The 20,809-nt window shown below is 42.9% G+C and overlaps 1 protein-coding gene across 1 annotated transcript in view; it reads right to left on the minus strand.

Moving 5' to 3' along the window:
• Positions 1–20,809, minus strand: part of ZFYVE27 (zinc finger FYVE-type containing 27) — a gene marked incomplete at its 3' end in the record, with an annotated part of 105,354 nt that overhangs the window by 66,544 nt on the left and 18,001 nt on the right. The window contains 2 exon segments of the mRNA XM_029586160.1: positions 156–289; positions 17,652–17,764. Of these exon segments, the coding sequence (XP_029442020.1) occupies positions 156–289; positions 17,652–17,764 (247 nt within the window).

Raw genomic sequence — 20,809 nt, forward strand, 5'->3', positions numbered from 1 at the left:
TATCCACTCCCACTTCTAGAATGACCAATGCAATTTAGCTTGTTTGTGTTTAGGGGCTGCTCTCTTTTCCCAATTTCTAAACTTTGTGAAGGAAGTTATTTGACGCATTGTTCACCCCCATTTGTGTAAAGAAACGGTCCCAGTCTCTCATTTACCTCTGTGCTTGTTGGAGTTGGAGTAGACGTGCAATCAACAATGGCTCCTCCTCCTATATCCAGGGCTTCTGGTGCAGCCTCTATGGGCTGTGTGCTGCTCTTCTGCTGCAAGGCTGTCCTGTACTCCCCGACGACTAACCAGGAAGGAAGAGAACAATCAAAGGCATGTTACTGAATGATCAAGGCATGGTACACAAGTCCATCTGGTCACTATCAACTTACTGCTACATACAACTCCAAGAAAATGAAAGGAAAACATATGGCTTTTAGCCATGAAAGCCAAGCACCAGGAGTGCTTAATACTTATTAAGACCTTAGCTCCAATCGGTTGTAAGCTGTGGTTAGCTCCTGTTGATATTTGCCTAATGACACCCTCAGCAGTGCTCCTGAAAGTAAAGGACTGAGTCACTCTAGGCATAGCATCCAGCTATGTCAACCCCATTAATTCACCTCTACCATCCTAACTCCAGCCTGACCAGCAAAACCATAGACAACTATTTCTGGGCTTCTACGACTGGGTCAAAAGCTTACAAGAGACAAACCTAAGAGCACTACACTGATCTCACTTATTATCCAGGTCAACCTCCTATAAATGAAAGAGTTTGGGTGTACTGGAATGAATTATATTATTCATTAGATGGAGAAAGAGGTGTGAATCGAAAAAAGCCTCTTCCTCTCTGATCTGCTATTGTAGTCATTTCTCTGTACATTTCCTGTAGACCCTACAAATCAAAACACAAATAGGTCAATATTCAGTAAGCTGGAGAGCAGAGGAGCTACTCTGATAACTTCAGCTGAATACTTAGTGACAGTCATCTGGGTAACAGTGCTGCTGAATATAAAACTTTTCCACTCACCAGCTTACTGAAGATTTGCAAAAGAAAACTGTAGCGCTAAGCACCGGTGCATCCTCCTAACACCCCCAAAATTGGCCTGTAAGGAGAGTGGGAGAAGGAGAAGCTTTTACCTTCTCCCACTCTGCACAATGCTAAGAGGTCCATATTCAAAAACAATTAGCTGGCTATCTTAGAAGTTATAATAAATAGGGACAAAATTGTCCAATCACTGCAATTCATTTCCAAAAATGAATTTCTCTTATGTTGTATATTTGAAATGTACTTATTTTATACCACACACACTGGGGCGGATTTTCAGAGCCCTGCTCGCGTAAATCCGCCCAAAACCGGGCGGATTTACGCGAGCAGGGCCCTGCGCGCCGGGAAGCCTATTTTACATAGGCCTTCCGGCGCGCGCAGAGCCCCGGGACTCGCGTAAGTCCCGGGGTTCTCGGAGGGGGGCGTGTCGGGGGCGTGTCGTGGGGGGGGCGGGCCCGGTCGTCGCGGCGTTTCGGGGGCGTGTCGGCAGCGTTTTGGGGGCGGGTACGGGGGCGTGGCTACGGCCCGGGGGCGTACCCGCGCCCTCCGTACCCGCCCCCAGGTCGCGGCCCGGCGCGCAGGAGGCCCGCTGGCGCGCGGGGATTTACGCCTCCCTCTGGGAGGCGTAAATCCCCCGACAAAGGTAAGGGGGGGGTTTAGACAGGGCCGGGCGGGTGGGTTAGGTAGGGGAAGGGAGGGGAAGGTGAGGGGAGGGCAAAGGAAAGTTCCCTCTGAGGCCGCTCCGATTTCGGAGTGGCCTTGGAGGGAACGGGGTAGGCTGCGCGGCTCGGCGCGCGCCGGCTATACAAAATTCATAGCCTTGCGCGCGCCGATCCAGGATTTTAGTGGATACGCGCGGCTCCGCGCGTATCTACTAAAATCCAGCGTACTTTTGTTTGCGCCTGGAGCGCAAACAAAAGTAGGCTATTCGCGCGCCTTTTAAAATCCGCCCCACTGTGATTGTGATTTATTAAAAAAAAATTATTTTTTTTTTTTTTAAATCTTTACTTCCATTCAAGACAAAAAATATTTTTGGGGGGTAGGTTGAAAGTTTCATATATTTGTGTGGGTGTCCCTGCACATCTCTGTGAGTATAATCATTAACTTCCAACCACCTCCATTATTGTGATTTTATACAATATCTTTAAACATATGAAAGTCCCAACGAAAAAATATATATTCTTTTTAAAATCCTTAAACTTTTACTGCTTTTAACTAAATGCCAACTTTCTAATGCAGTGGGAAATGTGCAATTCAAACTGGCTAAAAATGTCCTTTATACCTGTCAAAAAATGATATATACTTTCCTTCTGTTGAAGATAATTCGCTCTGGATGTCCCGACATGGACATGTTTCAAACTGATAATCCTTCTTCAGGGGATGTTAACGCTATTGAACAAGCTCCAGGAGAAAAAGTGTATCTCCAAATTTTTAAGAAGTTCTGCATGTTCTGCTTCGTTGTTCTGCTGCTTTTCTATCCCACGGCTTGAAACATGTCCATGTCAGGACATCCAGAGTGAATTATCTTCAACAGAAGGAAAGTTTGAATTGCACGTTTCCCACTGCATTAGAAAGTTGGCATTTAGTTAAAAGCAGTAAAAGTTTAAGGATTTTAAAAAGAATATATATTTTTTCGTTGGGACTTTCATATGTTTAGAGATAGATGTTGTATAAAATCCCGATAATGGAGGTGGTTGGAAGTTAATGTTTATATTCCCAGAGAGGTGCAGGGACACCCACACAAATATATGAAAAACTTTCAATCTACCCCCCAAAAATATTTTTTTTGTCTTGAATGGAAGGAAAACATTTTTACAAAAAATTTAAAATACATCACAACCACAGAGTGTGTGGTATAAATAAGTACATTTCAAATATACAACAAATAAGAGAAATTAATTTCAGTGACTGGACAATTTTGTCCCTTTTTTCTTTTTATGTATTATAAGTATAGATCACTGTACTGTGGTAGAGTAGATTTCTGGTATCTTAGAAGTTAGCCAGCTAAATTAAAATTTGGACTCTTATCAGGCTAAATTCTAGCCAGCTAATAATATTGCCAGCTAGAATTTAGCCAGCTGAGTTAGGGGCACTCCAGGGGCTTAACTGGGAAGAGTTGAGTTAGCCAGCTAAGCCTGATGGGGCCAAAGACCTGTCCTAAAGTTAGCCGGCTATATTCATCTGTAAGATAACCAGCTATAGTCAATAGTGCGGCTTCACTATTGAATATTCCTCCAAAGTTAGCTGGCTAAGTTTATCCAGCTAACTTTGCTGTCTAGACTGTGTCTGAATATGGACCTCCAAGTACCTATAGCTTAGAATTCAGTTCTGAACAGGAACTGGTTCCTTCACAACAGCTGCCCTTCATTGCCCAAATGCAGGGAATAAACTAATACTAAGTGCTGGTAGCAGTCAGAGCTATTGGCACTTAGTATTCAGCAGAGCAGAAGGAGGTAAGAGTTCCTCTACATCCTGCTCTACTTTGGGGACCATTTTGGTAGGGAGTAGGGTATGATGGGGATTTTTGGCCAATTATTTTAAGACAGGGAGTGAGAGGTGGGTGAGTCAGTGCCACTCGCCATATCACAATCCTAAATGATATTGGGGGGAGAAGTGGGTCTGCTTAGCTGCGCTACAAGTCTTGGATACATTGGGGGTCATGAGAGAGGGGGGGGGGGGGGATCAGCTACGATATTTTTTAAAATTATATTGGAGGGCAGGAGGGGATCAGCTGCTGCTCGGCCACTAGTGTTTTATTTTGTTTTCCAGCTAACTTTATGAAAGCAATTTTTCTGACCAGAGCTAGTCACAACCCCGGGACTCAGCCATGCCTCCTTTTTCTTATTTGTCTAAATTTTAACTGGGTAACGAGTTATGTGATTAAAAAGTAACCGCTCAGCAGGGCAAGAACTTCAAATCTTATGTTCATCCAGCTAACTTTGAAAGTTAGCTGGACAAACGCTTCTGAATAGACCCCAAAGTGCTTAAATTTGAGAGTGGTGGTAAACTGATGGTAAAAGTACATCTGTATCTTAATCTAAACATTGCTCAATAAGGCAAATCCACAAATCATAACTCCCATCATGGCTTTCATTCTATTTCTTCATGATCACGCCCTGGCTGTGGTCTATACCAATGGCCTGAATTCAGACACAAGTGGAGACTACCATTTCAAATCACACAGTTCTTAAGATATACTCTCAAATAAAGAAGTTTCTACCTAGCACAAGTAGAAGAGACCCGTTTTTAGCACTGCAGCTTACACAACAGGTCCCCTTACTTACAGCTTTGCATCTAAATCAGTTGTCTGCTAACACTGCAACCTACCCTCCCCTCTCTTCCTCTTCAGCACTCTGCCGTGTTACTTCCCTTCTAACACCACAGGCCCTGCATGCCTTTCCTCTTTCACCATCACAGCTCTCCACATCATTCCCATCCCATTATCACAGCTTCTCTGTCACTCTCCTTCCCACACCACAACCATTACATGCCTCTTCCTTCATAGCTCCATAACCACTCTAGGACATTTCCCTTCCAATAGTCCAGCCCCTCCACATCACTCCCCATCCAGCACAACTACCCTTCAACATCAATCCCCTTCCAGCATCAACACCCCTCCTTAGCATGAACGCTCCAACCCATCCATGTCATTTCCCCATCCAGCACCACAGTCCCTCCAACGTTCCCTTCTAGCACCAAAACCCCTCCACATCACTTTTTTTTTTTTTAGTTTATTTGTAACCCCTGGGTTAGAGAGAACCCCACATAGTCATAAAACAGAACCTATCTGCAAACCAGTTCTCCACAGATAGCTTTTCACTTCTGAGATCCAAGGCTCCCTATGGGGACAAGCGTAGCTTCAAGGACCTTTTGCATTAACCAAAGTATACAGCCCTTTTCCCAGTCTCTGTAAACAGCACTGACGATCTCCCCAGTCTATAGCAGCAATGATCACAATGAGAAGCAATGTGGTTTCTAATTCCCTTACTGATAGCTGATAAATTGACTGAAGATTCTTTACAGCTATTGGATTTAAAATAAAGTTGGTGAACAATAATGAAGGATAAAGATTAATAAATTTTTGAACTCACTCTTCTAGTAAAATCTCAATTTATGGAAGCCATTTCCTTAATAATTTATCTCCTTCTCATTTCAGTTACTCAGACTAAAGAAAGCATAATCCTTCTTCCAACTCTCTGAAACATCTCCCCACTGTAGAATGGTTATAATTTCGTCCCAAATATTTATCAGACTACAGCAAGTCCCAATCCCCATACCGCTGCTATAGTCTTCTTACGATCTTAGATCTCTGTATGAAAGCACCAGTGCGCACTCTCCTCTCATGTGCATCACGCTTGAGTCAGTAGACAAACTACTCATGAACAATACTCCTCCTCTGGTAATGGAAAGGAATCCATTCCTCTCTGATGAAACCACCACTCTTCAGGCTCTTCCTAGGTGAAAGAAACCTCTTCTCCCAAAGGACTGGAAACCAATTCCCTGGTACTCATTCCCAAAAAGGAACAAACACAGACGAACTCAAAAGGGAGAAAAAAATGAAATGCGAGACAGGAAGAGTAGAAAAGCTTCCTGATCTCTAAAATAAGAAAACAGTCACTGAAGAAAAGCCACTCAAAAATAAAAAACTCCTCTGGATCAAGTCAATGTCTGCTCTATCCAACTGGAGGTGAGAAAGAGAGCAGCAGAATCTTCCCTACCCCTGATCTAACCTCACACAGGAACTCCCCCAAAACTTCTGTGAAGAGGTACCAAGGCTCTCACAGGGAAGGTTTCCAAAAAGAGTAAATAAACCAAAAGTAGATCAGATGTTAAGCCTGATCCACAAGAGTAATTCAGAAGAATTCTCTGAACTAAGTCAGTAAAAATAATTAACAGGAGACAGGGACATCTTGCCTTTTCAAAGATTAATCAAAAATCCAATTAAGAATCCACTGAGGTCTAACTAAAATCCACACCCTAAGATGGTGGCACGGGGTTATATACTGCCAGAGCCCACCATCTGCAGCTCCCACATGGAGGGAGTCAAACCGTAACCTCTCCACCCAATCTCTCTGAACCTCCCCAGCTGGACAGTACATTCCTTCTGGAAAAGGAAAGCAAAGGTTCATTACATTTTTTTTTTTTGTAATGTTCCACTTTTTCAGGCCCTTCAAAGCAGATTACCCTCTTGTGCCACTCTGTCCAATACCAAAGCCCCTCTATCTCCAATACCACACGGCTTCCTATGCCACTTCCTTTTAGTACAGCAGAAGCTCTATGAGGTTTGGTATCTTCTAGAGCAATTAGCAGCCCTCATGAGAAACCTTACTGTATAAATAAAGTAAAACAAAAACTGAATCCCTGTGTGTCCTGGCATGGTGTGAAAGCCTTACTACAGAGCTCCAAATTTGTTAAATATATTTTCCTTTTCCAAATCTGCCATAAGCTTTGCACCAGCTCACGGTCTCCTGAGGACTTACTGGGGAGAAACTGTGAAACTGTTTCTCGTTCAGCTCTCTCCTCAGTTGGCACGGCATTCAAAATGACTCAGCCTTAAAAATATCCTCTCCTTTGGACTTATCAGACCAACAATGTCAGAGAGATGATGTGATTCAAACTCCCCCAACTCCTGTCTTCTTTATTTTCCTTCACTCCATCCCTGAGGTTATTCTGCTCTGCTTAGTTTACTTTTGCTATTAAAGGTAACAATGCATATGAGACCAATTTACAGAGGTATGACTTTAATTGCTTATTTGAGTCTCTCTATGCGAGAAACACACACACACACACATGCACAAGCGTGAGTTGCAGATACAATTCCCTGCTGATACCCGAGCTGCACAGTTCTAACGGTGTTACACTTTCGCCATATTGTGGCCTGACTGATTTAAGCCAGGGATTATGTGAAACCCGTTAGGCTCTCTCTAACAATCTTACATAAATGTGCTTCGGAGGCATCTGTCTGTCAGGGACCACACTGGCGGATCTGTGGTGGCTATGGCTGAGAGGGAGTGCTGCGGGCTGTACAGCTCTCACTCTGAAAAGCTGCTCAGAAACTTCAGCCACCGTTAAGGTGGCAAAACTGGCAGCCCAGACAGAAAGGGGCTCCTGACGGATGAAGGGAAAGTGAAGGCAGGGGCCACACAGACAGATGAGATGACTGCGGTCTACGTTGCTGGGAGAGGAAAGGAAGCTGCTGGGAGGATGGAATGGGTCCAGACAGGTTGGAGGTGATGCTAGGAAGGGAGAAAATTTGCAGGGGGGGGGGGGGGTAGAGAATCCTCCAGTGAATTTCACCAGGTATCAGCTTGTACTTCACATTTTCTGATATTTTCCTTGAAACTAACCTATGAGGTGCCAGAAGCAGGGCTGTCCAACTCCAATCCTTGAGAGCCACAGACCAGTGTGATTTTCAGGATGCCCATAACGAATACTCATGAAACATACTTGATGCACTGCCTCACTTGCATGCAAAAATCTCTCATGCATATTCATTAGGGGAAAGCCTGAGAACCAGACTGGTCTGCAGTCCTCGAGGGATACCCCAATTCAGAGTCAAGAACCCCTTACCACTTGAGAGGATAGGAAACGGTTAACTAGAACATATTCACCCACAAACTTATGGCACCCTCTGTCCTCCCCTCCCTTTAATGCCTCTGGGACTGTTTCCCAAACCTATCCTGGGTACCCCGCAGCGAGTTGGGTTTTCAGGATATCCACGACGTGCATTTGCACCTACCAGGTTCTCCAGTGTATGCAAATATATCTCATGCATATTCATGATGGATGTCCTGAAAGACCAGCTGGCTGTGGGTTCCCCAGGACAGGTTTGGGGAGCCCTGCAAGAGATTTCTAGACATCAACGCTCAATTCAGTGTTAACATGGGTTAGTTATTTGGACACAATTTCACTGCAACCACCTGCTGCATATCCAATATAAGGAAACAAATCGCCAATGCCTTGTAATCATCAGTTTTCAGCAACTGAATATCAACACGGTGTGCTTCCCCAAATTCAAATGGCCAACGAAACTGTGCCACAATATAATTCACCATCACTATATCTAGGCTACACGTAGATGACAATATTTAATGGCAAGTTACTATAAGCCAGGTTCCCAGAATTCAACCATCATAGCGCCCGTTCTGGATTCTAATTTCTAGGGCCACTGTGAATACCAGGGCCTAAAACAGACAGTGTTCCTTTAACTATTCATGAAATATCCTGATGTCGACTAATTTGTCATATATCAGAAATAATCTGTCAAACTCCAGGATCCAAAACAGGGCTAGATGAGTGCCACACGTCTGAATTTTGTATCTTATAACTAAGGCTCACATGGTTTCCAAACTCTGATCCTGCTCGGGGCCACAGCATACATGCTCTCTCTCTCATCAGAGTGCTTCTTCTCCTCATTATCTCAAGTGTTTTTCATCCTGATGGTACCATGCAATCCGAAAGAGGGCAGGAAGACGACACCGAAAATATTGCAGGCACCGCTGTCAGAGACGGAGTGTGGCATGAAGCCAAAAAAATCCTTTGCCCATACTTCAGTCACAAAGAGGAAGATTATTCAGCTTTGCTAGCTGAAGCCCAGGCAAGTAACCAGAGGAGAAACTCAGGGATCAAGGCTATTCCTCTATCACAGAAACCCAAGGCAGCCGTATGCCAGGGAAATTACTGCTTGGAGCTCCCAACATTTCAGAACGGTTTCTTCAAAACAGGATGGATAGGCTTTAATGTTTTGTTTTTTTTAATTGGAAAACTAAGAAATATTCAGGACCTAACCTGCACCCATAACCTTAGCGAGGCCCTGAACCTCAGCTGAGAGTGGAGCAAAGGTGGTAGCTGGTAGGAGAGCCACCTACTTTAAATGGTACAGTGTTTATTGTAAACAGGATCCACAATTATTCAAACGCTTTAAAAAGCAGAGAGTCTGCCATAGGCGTAAACAGAAAAGAGCCCTAGTGGCAGCAGGGCTGGCATCACAAGCACAGAAGCAGATGCCGAGGAGAAGATCAAATACATCAAAAGCAAGGGGAATAGCAAAATGCAGCCGATTTAACCGGAAAAGCCCATCAGAACCTCAGTGCACACAAAAAAGGGAGGATGCATAAAAACGGCTACCACGGTGTGTCCTGTGCACACGCCACCAGCAATAAATCTGGTCAGCAGCACATGAAACAGGAACAACAATAAACATGCATTATTATGGGAATTTGGCTTCAGAGAAAATTCTCCACATGATTTCAGTTACTAGAGAATATACTGCCACCTTGTGCTTACTTAGAAAGTGGAAAGAAATCTGTCTGTAAATATCCCAGTCACAGAGGACGCAATTTGGAGATCCATATTCATATTCATAGTCGGAAAACTCAGACGTTATCTGGTTAAATGATTTGGACACTTATCCAGCTACATTCTAGCAGAATAATATATTAGCTGGCTAGAATTTAGCTGAATAAGTTAGGGGTAACTGGGGGTAACTGGGAGGAACTGAGTGAGCCGGATAACCTATCCGACCAACCCAGGTGTTAGCCACATAACTTATCCAGCTAACTTTGGTCGGCCCGTAAATCTGACCTAAAGTTATCCAGGTAAACGTATCCAGCTCACTTTAAGAAAGCCGCATATATTCAGAGATTACGGCCACATCGTTGAATTTATAGGCTAAGTTAACCAGATAGGTTCATCTGGCCAACTAGCAGAGCCACACAGCACCTAAATATGGATCTCTCTGTAACCTTTTGCATCGGTGCAGTCTGCAAGTAAGTTTCACCGCCAAATCTGGCACCACTTTTCATGGCAAAAGTATGCACATGCTTTCATTTTGAACATTCACCTGGATAAAAAGCAGCCTGCACACGCTCACAGATGCTAAATTATGCGGGAGGTTTTGAATTTTCTGAAGTATGCGTGTATGTGCAAATACACTTCCCCAATCCTGGAAACGCCTCTGCTCACTGCAGATAAAGCTATGCATGTGGTGGCCCTATGTGCTTAAATTTACCCCCACACGTGGAAGGAAATGTACAAAAAAAAAACATTTCCACAGGTAAAGAACCATTGGAATCACAGAAATGGCTTGAAAATCACTCTCAAAATGTTAAAAATCCAAAAAGTATCGTCATTATATCTGTGCTTGTTAGGGATTGTTTGACCTGCCCTGCTTACCATCTCTGGCACTGGAGACGTTGCTGCTTCTCTCCCCCTGTTCCCGGCTCTGCTTTCCTGCTTGCTGGTGGAGTCCCACCCCCGGCTGACATCGCCTGGGGGCGCCAATCTCCAAGATCCAATCCAGGATGCCAAGAGTGCGCACCATCATCGTGTGACAAAGGAGCCTGCCAGAGTGCTGCCACTATTCTTTGACTTTTGAACTTCTAAATTATTCTTCCTCTCTCTTTCGGACTACTTTCAGGATTTCTTTTCCTCCAACATGAATATTCAGACTGTCATCAGCCATGGCCGTTTCAGCCCTATACCATGATGACATCGGCTCTCCTTACAACCCGCAAGGTCAGTGCTTATCAATATTTCCAGACAGCCATTGAAGCTGTTCACCATGTCCACCACTCTTTCTATCCTACTCCTCAATGCGCAATCTATATCAGAGAAATGTCCTGGTACTATATGACCTGCTCTCCAACACTAACGCTAAGGTTCTCTGCATTACTGAAACATGGTGCACTGCCAGTGACACCCCCATCTTCATTCAATGCTGTCCACCTGGGTATAGCTACTATGCGCAACCCCGTCACCAGCACAGAAATGGTGACTTGCTCATAATATTCAAACAGCACTGAAAAATTACAATCATACCCATCTCGATCCCTTCCCCTTTTGAGTTATTGTTAATATATTGCAAAGATATCAATATCTGCCTCCATATTGCAACCCCCCCCCCCCCCTTCAGTCTTCTTTCTCACAACAGCTTACCACTGTTTAAAAGTCTGGTCAATGCCCCAATAAATCTTTCTAAAACTATTTTACTAGGTGACTTCAACCTGCATGTGACTGCTACATTTCCACAGCCTGTGCTACTCTTCTTGAGTTGCAATAGGCAGTGGGATGGAACCAGGTGATTTCCACTCTGACTCAAAGGGCTGGTAACAAATTAGACTTATTATTTCTCAACCCTTCTATTTTTTCATTTAGTCCCACAGACTTAGATATTGTTAAGGTCCACCATGAGATCAGTAAACTCATCACAAGAATCATTAACCTATCCCTTTCCTCAGGTTACTTTCCAAAATCCCTAAAACAAGCCATTGTCTGTCCCCTATTATAACATCCATCTGCAGACCCCTCAGATCTCTCAAACCTGAGACCCATTTCCTCTTTTCCATTTCTCACAAAGTTAAGCGAAGCATCCATTTTGAAACAATTGATACCCACTCCATCTTTGATCAGTACCAATTCGGATTCAGAAAACACCACGATACAGAACTTTTATTACTCTCCAGCTCTGATGCTATCCTGAGAGGTTTTGACTCCGGCACATCTTACATGCTAATCCTTTGACATTACCTCTGCATTTGACACACTGGACCACAACATTCTCCTTTCACACCTTTCTGACATTGGAATTGCTGGCTCTTGTTCTGTCTTGGCTCAGCTCATTTCTCTTGGAAGGGTCATAACAGGTTAAAATTGCTGCCTCACACTTCTCATGGGATCCCATCACCACTGGTGTTCCCCATGGATCTGCTCTTTCCACTGCTCTTTTTAATATCTAGCTGTCTCTACTTTGTCCTTTCCTATCCCCTCTAGGCCTAATTTATCAAATTTATGCAGACAACATAGAATTCCTTTTCCCCTTGAAATCATCATGGTTATCTACTGCTGACTTTTGCCACTCTCTGCTTATCCAGCATAAAAATCTGGCTCACACACAACAGTTTAGCACTCAGTGTGAAAACAGAAATAATCATGTTGGTTCATTATTTGAAGTTTGATATCCCTGACTGTCTTAATTTTTTCAACGAACCCATACAGATCTCTATGAGAGTCCAAAATTTAGGAGGATAACCAATGGGACAGTGCTATATCAGGGTACAAATTATATCGCAATGATAGGGAGGATCAACTTGGTGGGGGTGTGGCACTTTATGTCCGGGAGGGTATAGAGTCCAACAGGATAAAGATCATACAAGAGACTAAATGCTCAGTAGAATCCATATGGGTAGAAATCCCATGTGTGTTGGGTAAGAGTATAGTGATAGGAGAATACTTCCGTCCACCTGGACAAAATAGTCAGACAGATGATGAAATGCTAAGAGAAATCAGGGAAGCAAACCAATTTGGCAGTGCAATAATAATGGGAGATTTCAATTACCCCAATATTGACTAGGTAAATGTAACATCAGGACTTGCTAGAGACAAAGTTCCTGGATGTAATAAATGATTGCTTCATGGAGCAATTGGTTCAGGAACCAACAAGAGAGGGAGCTATTTTAGATTTAATTCTTAGTGGAATGCAAGATTTGGTGAGAGAAGTAACGGTGGTGGGGGCACTTGGCAACAGTGATCATAACATGATCAAATTTTAACTAATAACTGGAAGGGGGACAATAAGTAAATCTGCAGCTCTAACACTACATTTTAAAAAGGAAAACTTTGATAAAATGAGGAAAATAGTTAGAAAAAAACTGAAAGGTGCAGCTGCAAAGGTTAAAAGTGTTCAACAGGCATGGACATTGTTTAAAAATACAATCCTAGAGGCGCAGCCCATATGTATACCGCGCATTTAGAAAGGTGGAAGGAAGGCAAAACGATGGTTAAAAGGTGAGGTGAAAGAGGCTATTTTAGCCAAAAAAACATCCTTCAAAAATTGGAAGAAGGATCCATCTGAAGAAAATAGGATAAAACATAAGCATTGTCAAGCTAAGTATAAAACATTGATAAGACAGGCGAAGAGAGAATTTGAAATGAAATTGGCCAGAGGCAAAAACTCATAATAAAAACTTTTTTAAATATATCCAAAGCAAGAAACCTGTGAGGGAGTCGGTTGGACCATTAGATGACAGAGGGGTTAAAGGGGCTCTTAGGGAAGATAAGGCCATTGCAGAAAGACTAAATTAATTCTTTGCCTCCGTGTTTACTAATGAGGATGTTGGGGAGATACCAGTTCCGGAAATGGTTTTCAGGGGTGATGAGTCAGACGAACTGAACGAAATCACTGTGAACCTGGAAGATGTAGTAGGACAGATTGACAAACTAAAGAGTAGCAAATCACCTGGACCGGATGGTATGCATCCTAGGGTTCTGAAGGAACTCAAAAATGAAATTTCTGATCTTTAGTTAAAATTTGTAACCTATCATTAAAATCATCCATTGTATCTGAAGACTGGAGGGTGGCCAATGTAACCCCAATATTTAAAAAAGGCTCCAGAGGCTTCTAAGAAAACTAAAAAGTCATGGGATAGGAGGCGATGTCCTTTCGTGGATTAAAAACTGGTTAAAAGACAGGAAACAGAGAGTAGGATTAAAAGGTCAGTAGAAAAGGATAAACAGTGGAGTGCCTCAGGGATCTGTACTTGGACCAGTGCTTTTCAATATATATATAAATGGTCTGGAAAGGAATACGACGAGTGAGGTTATCAAATTTGTGGACAATACAAAATTATTCAGAGTAGTTAATCATAAGCGGATTGTGATACATTACAGGAGGACCTTGCAAGACTGGAAGATTGGGCATCCAAATGGCAGATGAAATTTAATGTGGACAAGTGCAAGGTGTTGCACATAAGGAAAAATAACCCTTGCTGTAGTTACACGATGTTAGGTTCCATGTTAGGAACTACGACCCAAGAAAAAGATCTAGTGGATAATACTTTAAAATCGTCAGCTCAGTGTGCTGCAGCAGTCAAAAAAGCAATGTTAGGAATTATTAAGAAGGGAAGGGTTAATAAAACGAAAAATGTCATAATGCCTCTGTATCACTCCATGGTGAGACCGCACCTTGAATACTGTGTACAATTCTGGTCACCGCATCTCAAAAAAGATATAGTTGCGATGGAGAAGCTACAGAGAAGGGCGACCAAAATGATAAGGGGAATGGAACAGTTCCCCTATGAGGAAAGACTAAAGAGGTTAGAACTTTTCAGCTTGGAGAAGAGACGGCTGAGGGGGAATATGATAGAGCTGTTTAAAATCATGAGGGTTCTGGAACGGGTAGATGTGAATCGGTTATTTACACTTTCGGATAATAGAAAGACTAGGGGGCATTCCATGAAGTTAGCAAGTAGCACATTTAAAACTAATCGGAGAAAATTCTTTTTCACTCAATGCACAATTAAGCTCTGGAATTTGTTGCCAGAGGATGTGGTTAGTGCAGTTAGTGTAGCTGGGTTCAAAAAAGGTTTGGGTAAGTTCTTGGAGGAGAAGTCCTTTAACTGCTATTAATCAAGTTTACTTATGGAATAGCCACTGCTATTAATTGCATCAGTAGCAAGGGATCTTCTTAGTGTTTGGGTAATTGCCAGGTTCTTGTGGCCTGGTTTGGCCTCTGTTGGAAACAGGATGCTGGGCTTGATGGACCCTTGGTCTGACCCAGCATGGCAATTTCTTATGTTCTTAAACATTTTGCTTCTCTAGCGTTGCAAAACTTCTTTCCCATCCATTCCAGTCCAATCATCAGTCCTCCCGCCCTCTCTGAATTCTTTCTGTAATCCATCTCATACCCATTCATGTTCACTGCTCACGCATTTAATATGCATCTTCCCTTCTACATCTGTCCCATTTCTTCAGTCTCTGCTTTTTCTTCTCTCTTAGGCTTTCCTTGCAAAAGGACGAATGAAACAACAAGGAAGGCTATCTAAAAAAGCCGTGAGGGCAACAAAGTGGATTAGAAGCCAAAATGTCCAATCAGAAATTTTTATTGAGACGTATTTCCTTCTAGCAAGCCCGACTCAGACCGAGTTTTGCCCCCACATTGGGGCTGCATCAGGGGATAATATACACAAACAACATTCATAACTCAACAAAACAGCCCCAATGTGGGGGGCGAAACTCGGCCTGAGTCGGACTTGCTAGAAGGAAATACGTCTCAATAAAAATTTCTGATCGGACATTTTGGCTTCTAATCCACTTTGTTTCCCTGCATAAGGCCTTCTATTCCTTGGTCCTGTCTGCCCACTTCTTTGGTCTGACATTTTGCTCATTCACAATGGAGATAGCGGGTGCAACTAGCATAAAATAATGTGGAAAGTCCAGAGAGCAAAATAATGCAGAAAAAGAAAGGTTGGTTGCTAACAGAAACATTTAATCTACTATCAAATGTTTTGGTACCAATAGGTTGGATTATCGGTTGCTAATTAAAAAAGAAATGTATTTACTGCAAACTGGCATGTCTGGCCTTTCATTTTCTTAACTATTAGCCATACCACCATAATAAAATCGAACAATTAGGTGAAAATGGTTGAGTAGATGTATCGTCTTTACAAGGCTAACATATTTAAAGATATAAACTTTCAGTACTACTGAGGTACCCTCCTCAGGTAACTTCCCATCTTGGTGGGCCCAGAAGCTCTCAAGTTTTAACATGCTTTTTCAATCGCCGGCCCGATATTATGGAATTCTCTTCCAATCGAATTAAGACTTCTTCAAAAACATTTAAGAAAGAATTAAAAACTTTGCTTTTCCTAAAAGCTTATTCAACGTGATAACAACAATAATCTCCTAATCTCAATTAATTATTTTCCTCCTTTTTCTGTCATTTTTAATTCTTAATTACTTTGTATAATATTTTCGTTCTACTTTACACATTGCATTTCTCTTTCATTTTGTTTTATTAAATGTGAACCGATATGACGACTGATGTTGAATATTGGTATACAAAAAAGTAATAAATAAATAAATAAATTTATTAAAAGGCTCTCATTCTCTGCCTATCTTACTGGTTTCCTTGTTTTTATGGTGAGCTAGCATGATACTCCCTTTCTACTTGATAAAGCTATACCGGAAGAGAAGGAATGTTCCCAATTGACTAGAAACACTGGCAGCAATGTGTGATAAATTGCATTAGCTAATGTGAGGCCATGACAGTGCGGTAGTAGTAGTAGTATTACAACTACTTTGTGATTCATTCTAAATAAAGTAAAATCCCATGCTACGCACCTCTTTCTCTGGAGCTGAATTTTTACAATGCATCAGAACACCACCAGCCAAACCCAAGTCTGCAGACTGGATCTGCCCCCAAGGTTCCAGAGATGGTTGGGGTGAAAGGCGCAAGAGGCTCACAAGTTTATCCTTCTTTTACTTGTCGAGGTAACAAACCCCACTGTACCTACTGTAGCCAATTCAACGGCACCAAGAAAACACAATTCTTTTCAGACCAAACATATGGTGATCCTCTGGATCACCACTTTTTCCCTTAAAGTCTGATTACATCCTCATAAACACTAAATCCACTTTCCTCCAAAGAGTTGTCTCATTTCCTTTTGAAATGTTTTAGTGTTATAGCCACAACCTGCTCTGTTGATAAAACGCTCCAGGTTTCCACCATTCTCTGTGTGCAACATTCTAGGTCCTAAAGAAAACTGAAAATCTGAATAAGTTTTATCTTTTATTGGACTAGCATAGGAATTGTCAAAAGGATGTAGTACACGAGTCGGTGGGCCCATCTAAGGAAGGGCCCTGCGAGATTTCAAAAGATCATGTACCAAGAGATAAAATGGGTGGGTCATGAGGTCTTGTTTACTGTGTCACCTTTTCATTACCTTTTATGGTGATCCCATAACTGGTGTCAAGACCTACTATGATTTCAATATTCTCTGATAAATGATCCTTTCCTTTGTAGGTGCTAAAACCATTTTCAGAGTAAGCCTTCTTGTTGTTTGTTGCTGCAGTAAAAATAGTTTGCCAAATCCCTGTAAGGTCTATGGATATATTTCTCCAGTGAACTTAAAATCTCTCCAGTCACTTTTTATTTCCCCATGGAAACCTGCTCCAGCATGAATACTTCAATTCATCTAGGCCCTTGTATTGCAGATGCTAGCTTTATGTTGCATCTTATAACCAGTGGCTGGATTCCCTATAGGCTGTAACACCTTTTTTAAAGGACCAGCAGAAAAGATACTGTAGTATATAAGCTTTTAACCACCACAAAATGTCCCTTCTTCAAATTGGGCTTTGGTGGTCACAAAAATTCTTGTTTTACAGCACCTGTTTTGTTGATCCTTCAAAAAAGCATTACAACATACTAAGACCTCAGGACCAATATGTTATTACAGCTCCTAACCAGTGGCATTTAAAAATTGGTCAGAATTATAGGTATCTCTCTCCCTGAGCTATGGCTGCTGCACAACATTACAGTTTACTTGTCTCTGCTATAGCAACTGGTCCCTAAAGAACAGTTCCCTGCATTTCAAGTGAGGCAGCTAACTGGCTTTACAGCATCTTTCTCCGATTCTCTGTCTCCTCCTGTTCCCACATAAGCTCCCTTTGATGATTTTCTTCCAGAGACAGAAAAGCTCTTTGAAACAGCATAAACTTCCAGAACCATAAGGGTACAGGGCAGAAGTCAGAATTCACCAGAAGGCAGGTCTAGGATTCCAAATAGTACAGAATTAGTCAGAATCAGAGGGTTCAGCTGTGGGAGAAAGAGATGGGGGCTGCTTACCTCTTAAGAACTCACTGGTGCCCAAAAATAGAGTACTGTTGAGAAGGGCCAAGACCCAACAGAAGGGAAGGAGGTATAAAATGCAAATGGAGCCTAAGATAGCTCCGTAGAACCTAGGAAACAACCAGAAGAACATGCAGTTTAAAATATAACCAGAACGACTGCTACAAGCACAGCTCCCAAGGCTGCACAACATGCCTGTCGTGCAGACCGACAGCCCGCCCCTTCTACTGATGTCAGTAAGGCTCGACAGAGCTGAATGAGGGAAGACCCCGATAAGATCCTCTGCAAAAGGCCTACCAAAAAGAACAATGGCCTGGAAGCAGGAGATTGCCTGGCAAATGCAGGGTAAAAACAATTTCATTGCTCTGCTTGGACTCCTTTGCTGGCTGCTGCAGGAATACCTGCCCACCAAGTTTCTGCACATGCAGTGTGGATAAGAGAGGGTAGTGAGGGGATCTGTTATCATGACTGTATAGACTAAGGTGTTACAGGCAGAGGTACTCTCTTCCCCGATTTCAGCAAAGGTCGAATGTTCAGTTCAGTGCAAAAATCAGTGACTTAGATAGCCCTTTCCCCCAACTCTAGTGCTGCCCCCAAGGATAAGACACAATGGTAAGCCAGTGCCAACACGTACTGATCACCGTAATGGTTTTAGGGTGGAGGCGTATCATTCTGCTGCAGAACAAGATACAGTAGGTTACCATAAAGAATTTCAGACTTCTTGCCATCTCGGCAAACACATCGCTTGCTTATTTATTTGCAAGCATTTATTTTTCCCACATATCCAAAATGAAGTTTCTAGGTGAATTGCGATGACTCAAACATAAAATAGATGCCAAATACATAACATAATAGAGGTGAATATTCAAAATGTCTGTCTGCTTAAGTTTGGGACTCGGCCGGACAAACCTGGTGTTTTATATATGTCCCTCTGCTGACCAGATACGTTTTAGCTGGGTAAGACTCCAACAACCATGTTTGTTAGCAACAATGGAAGCTCTCGGGAGCACGGTAAAACGCTACTGGCTCCCAGCTTATCTCTGGTGCGGGAGGGGGTTAGGGGTTCTGGGAGGGCGGTAGGTGGGGGCTGGAGCCAAGATTTCAATTAAAATGTGTGGGGTAGGGGACCACATGCCACCGTGACACGTAACTTTTTTTTTATTTTGAAAGCTGGAGGGGAGAAATGGAGCACTATGCCCCAACGTTTTGGGCATTGGGCCTGCTGGCCTAGGTGGTTTGTTTTTGTATTTTAAGTGACCGCAATGCATTTTGAATATACGTAGGATTAAAGTTATCCGGGTGCACTTATCCGGATAACTCTGATCAAGTACATTCAGAAACACAGCTAAAGTTATCCAGCAGGAGGACTTGTTCCATTAAATATCCATGACAAATTATCTGGCTAACTTTCCCCGCTCGCTGGCCTCACAAAAAAATGAAAAACATACAACATAAGAGACATATGAATAGCAACAGAGCAAGAAGGAAATAAAATGTTAATGCCCATTTCTAGAGAAATTAATTTCATAGTAAAGGAACAGAATATCAGTGTAAATCTTTATAATCACCTTTACAGGAAGCAACAAAGCAAAATGATTTAGATCCCCATATTCAGCTAGCCAGACAGATAAACCTGTGCCACTAATTTAGCTTGCATATTCAGTGGCACAGGCGCACCACTGAATATACCCGGCATTCCTACAGTTATCCGGCTAACTTTAGAAAAGGTCTAGGGGACGACCAGACTTAGCCGGATAACTTATCCAGCTAACTCAGCTCCTCCCAGTTACTCCCTCACCCTGTCTGGCACTTAGCCATCTAACTATTTAGCAGGATAAGTAGCTATCTGGCTAAGTGGCAGCCACTGATCCCGGGGACATAGTCAGCTGCTGGCACTTAGCTGGATAAGTCGAAACTTAGCCAGCTAAGTGGCGCTGAATATGGTTCTCTTATAAGCAGATAAAAGACATTAAGCGAGCACAGTAATATTTACTACAGCACATTTAAAGATAGGGTGATGTTCGATGGCACACACAGGACTACAGCTTGCACGTGTATAAAAGTGTGTGAGAAATTGCTCCTGCGTCCAACTCTTGCACGCACAAACTCCATCTCCCTGGGGCATTTTCAAGAGGTCATTTACGCACATAAAATCAGCCATCATAAGCGTAAATGCTTTTGAAAATCAAGCCCTGAAAGCTTCCTGTCCTTCAGTGAATGGCGCGTTAGAGTGCTGCAATAACGCACATAAGGAGGGGAATTCGCAAAGGGACTTCAGAGAGTAAAGCGGTGGTTTACCTGCAGACCGGGCCCTTTAAGATACCGCACGACCAATGTGCACTCACCTTTACGTGCACAGGGGAAAGGCAATCCAGGGTTTGGAGTCTGGGTGGGGCTGGGACTTGCGCACACGTATTCTGGTTTTAAAACAGTGGGCAAGGGACTCTCAGCAGAACCGCACGCACCAAACAGTAGGTTAAATTGTGTACGCGCAGTTTTGCAGGCATGATTTCCAAAGTGGATTTCTACGTACAAGGTTGCATAGAAAATTGGGGTAACTTATGCACATGTGTAGCAGCCGATGTGTGTGCAACGTTACAAAATTACCACCTAAAAGCACACCTTATCGCATGCTAACGCAAAACTTTAACCTGCAGCTGGAGAGGTGCAGTTTAAATGTTTCCATTAACACTGGCGTTAATGCCTATTTTTGCGTTTAATGTAAATGAGCTGGCTTGCCTAATGTTGCATACTAATCAGGCCATTTACATCCAAACACAAGCATCCATGTCAGCGGTAAACACCTATCTCACCAGTAAGCACTAACTCGGGCATTAAGGCCACTTAGTAAATTGAGGCCTCAGAGTAATCCAGCCTGAAAGCACACAACAAATCTCCAGGATCACATGACGCTTCCGCTGCTACACCCAGCGGCCTTCCCTCCCCCCCCCCCCCCCCCCTGTAAAGCATTGGCTGGGCCTTTAAGGGGGTCATTTCCATTCTTCTCACCATGCTTATGGGTCCACAGGTACCAAGCCTGAGGGCAGACTTTCAAAGGGAAAGTCCCCGCAGAGGTTCCCTATCAAAATCTGGGGGCCCGTGAGGAACGTGGGCACTTGCAAACCCATGTCCTTTGCGAAGTACGGGGGGTAAAG

The sequence above is a fragment of the Rhinatrema bivittatum genome, unplaced genomic scaffold, assembly GCF_901001135.1.
Source record: "Rhinatrema bivittatum unplaced genomic scaffold, aRhiBiv1.1, whole genome shotgun sequence".
Classification (NCBI taxonomy): Eukaryota; Metazoa; Chordata; class Amphibia; order Gymnophiona; family Rhinatrematidae; genus Rhinatrema; species Rhinatrema bivittatum.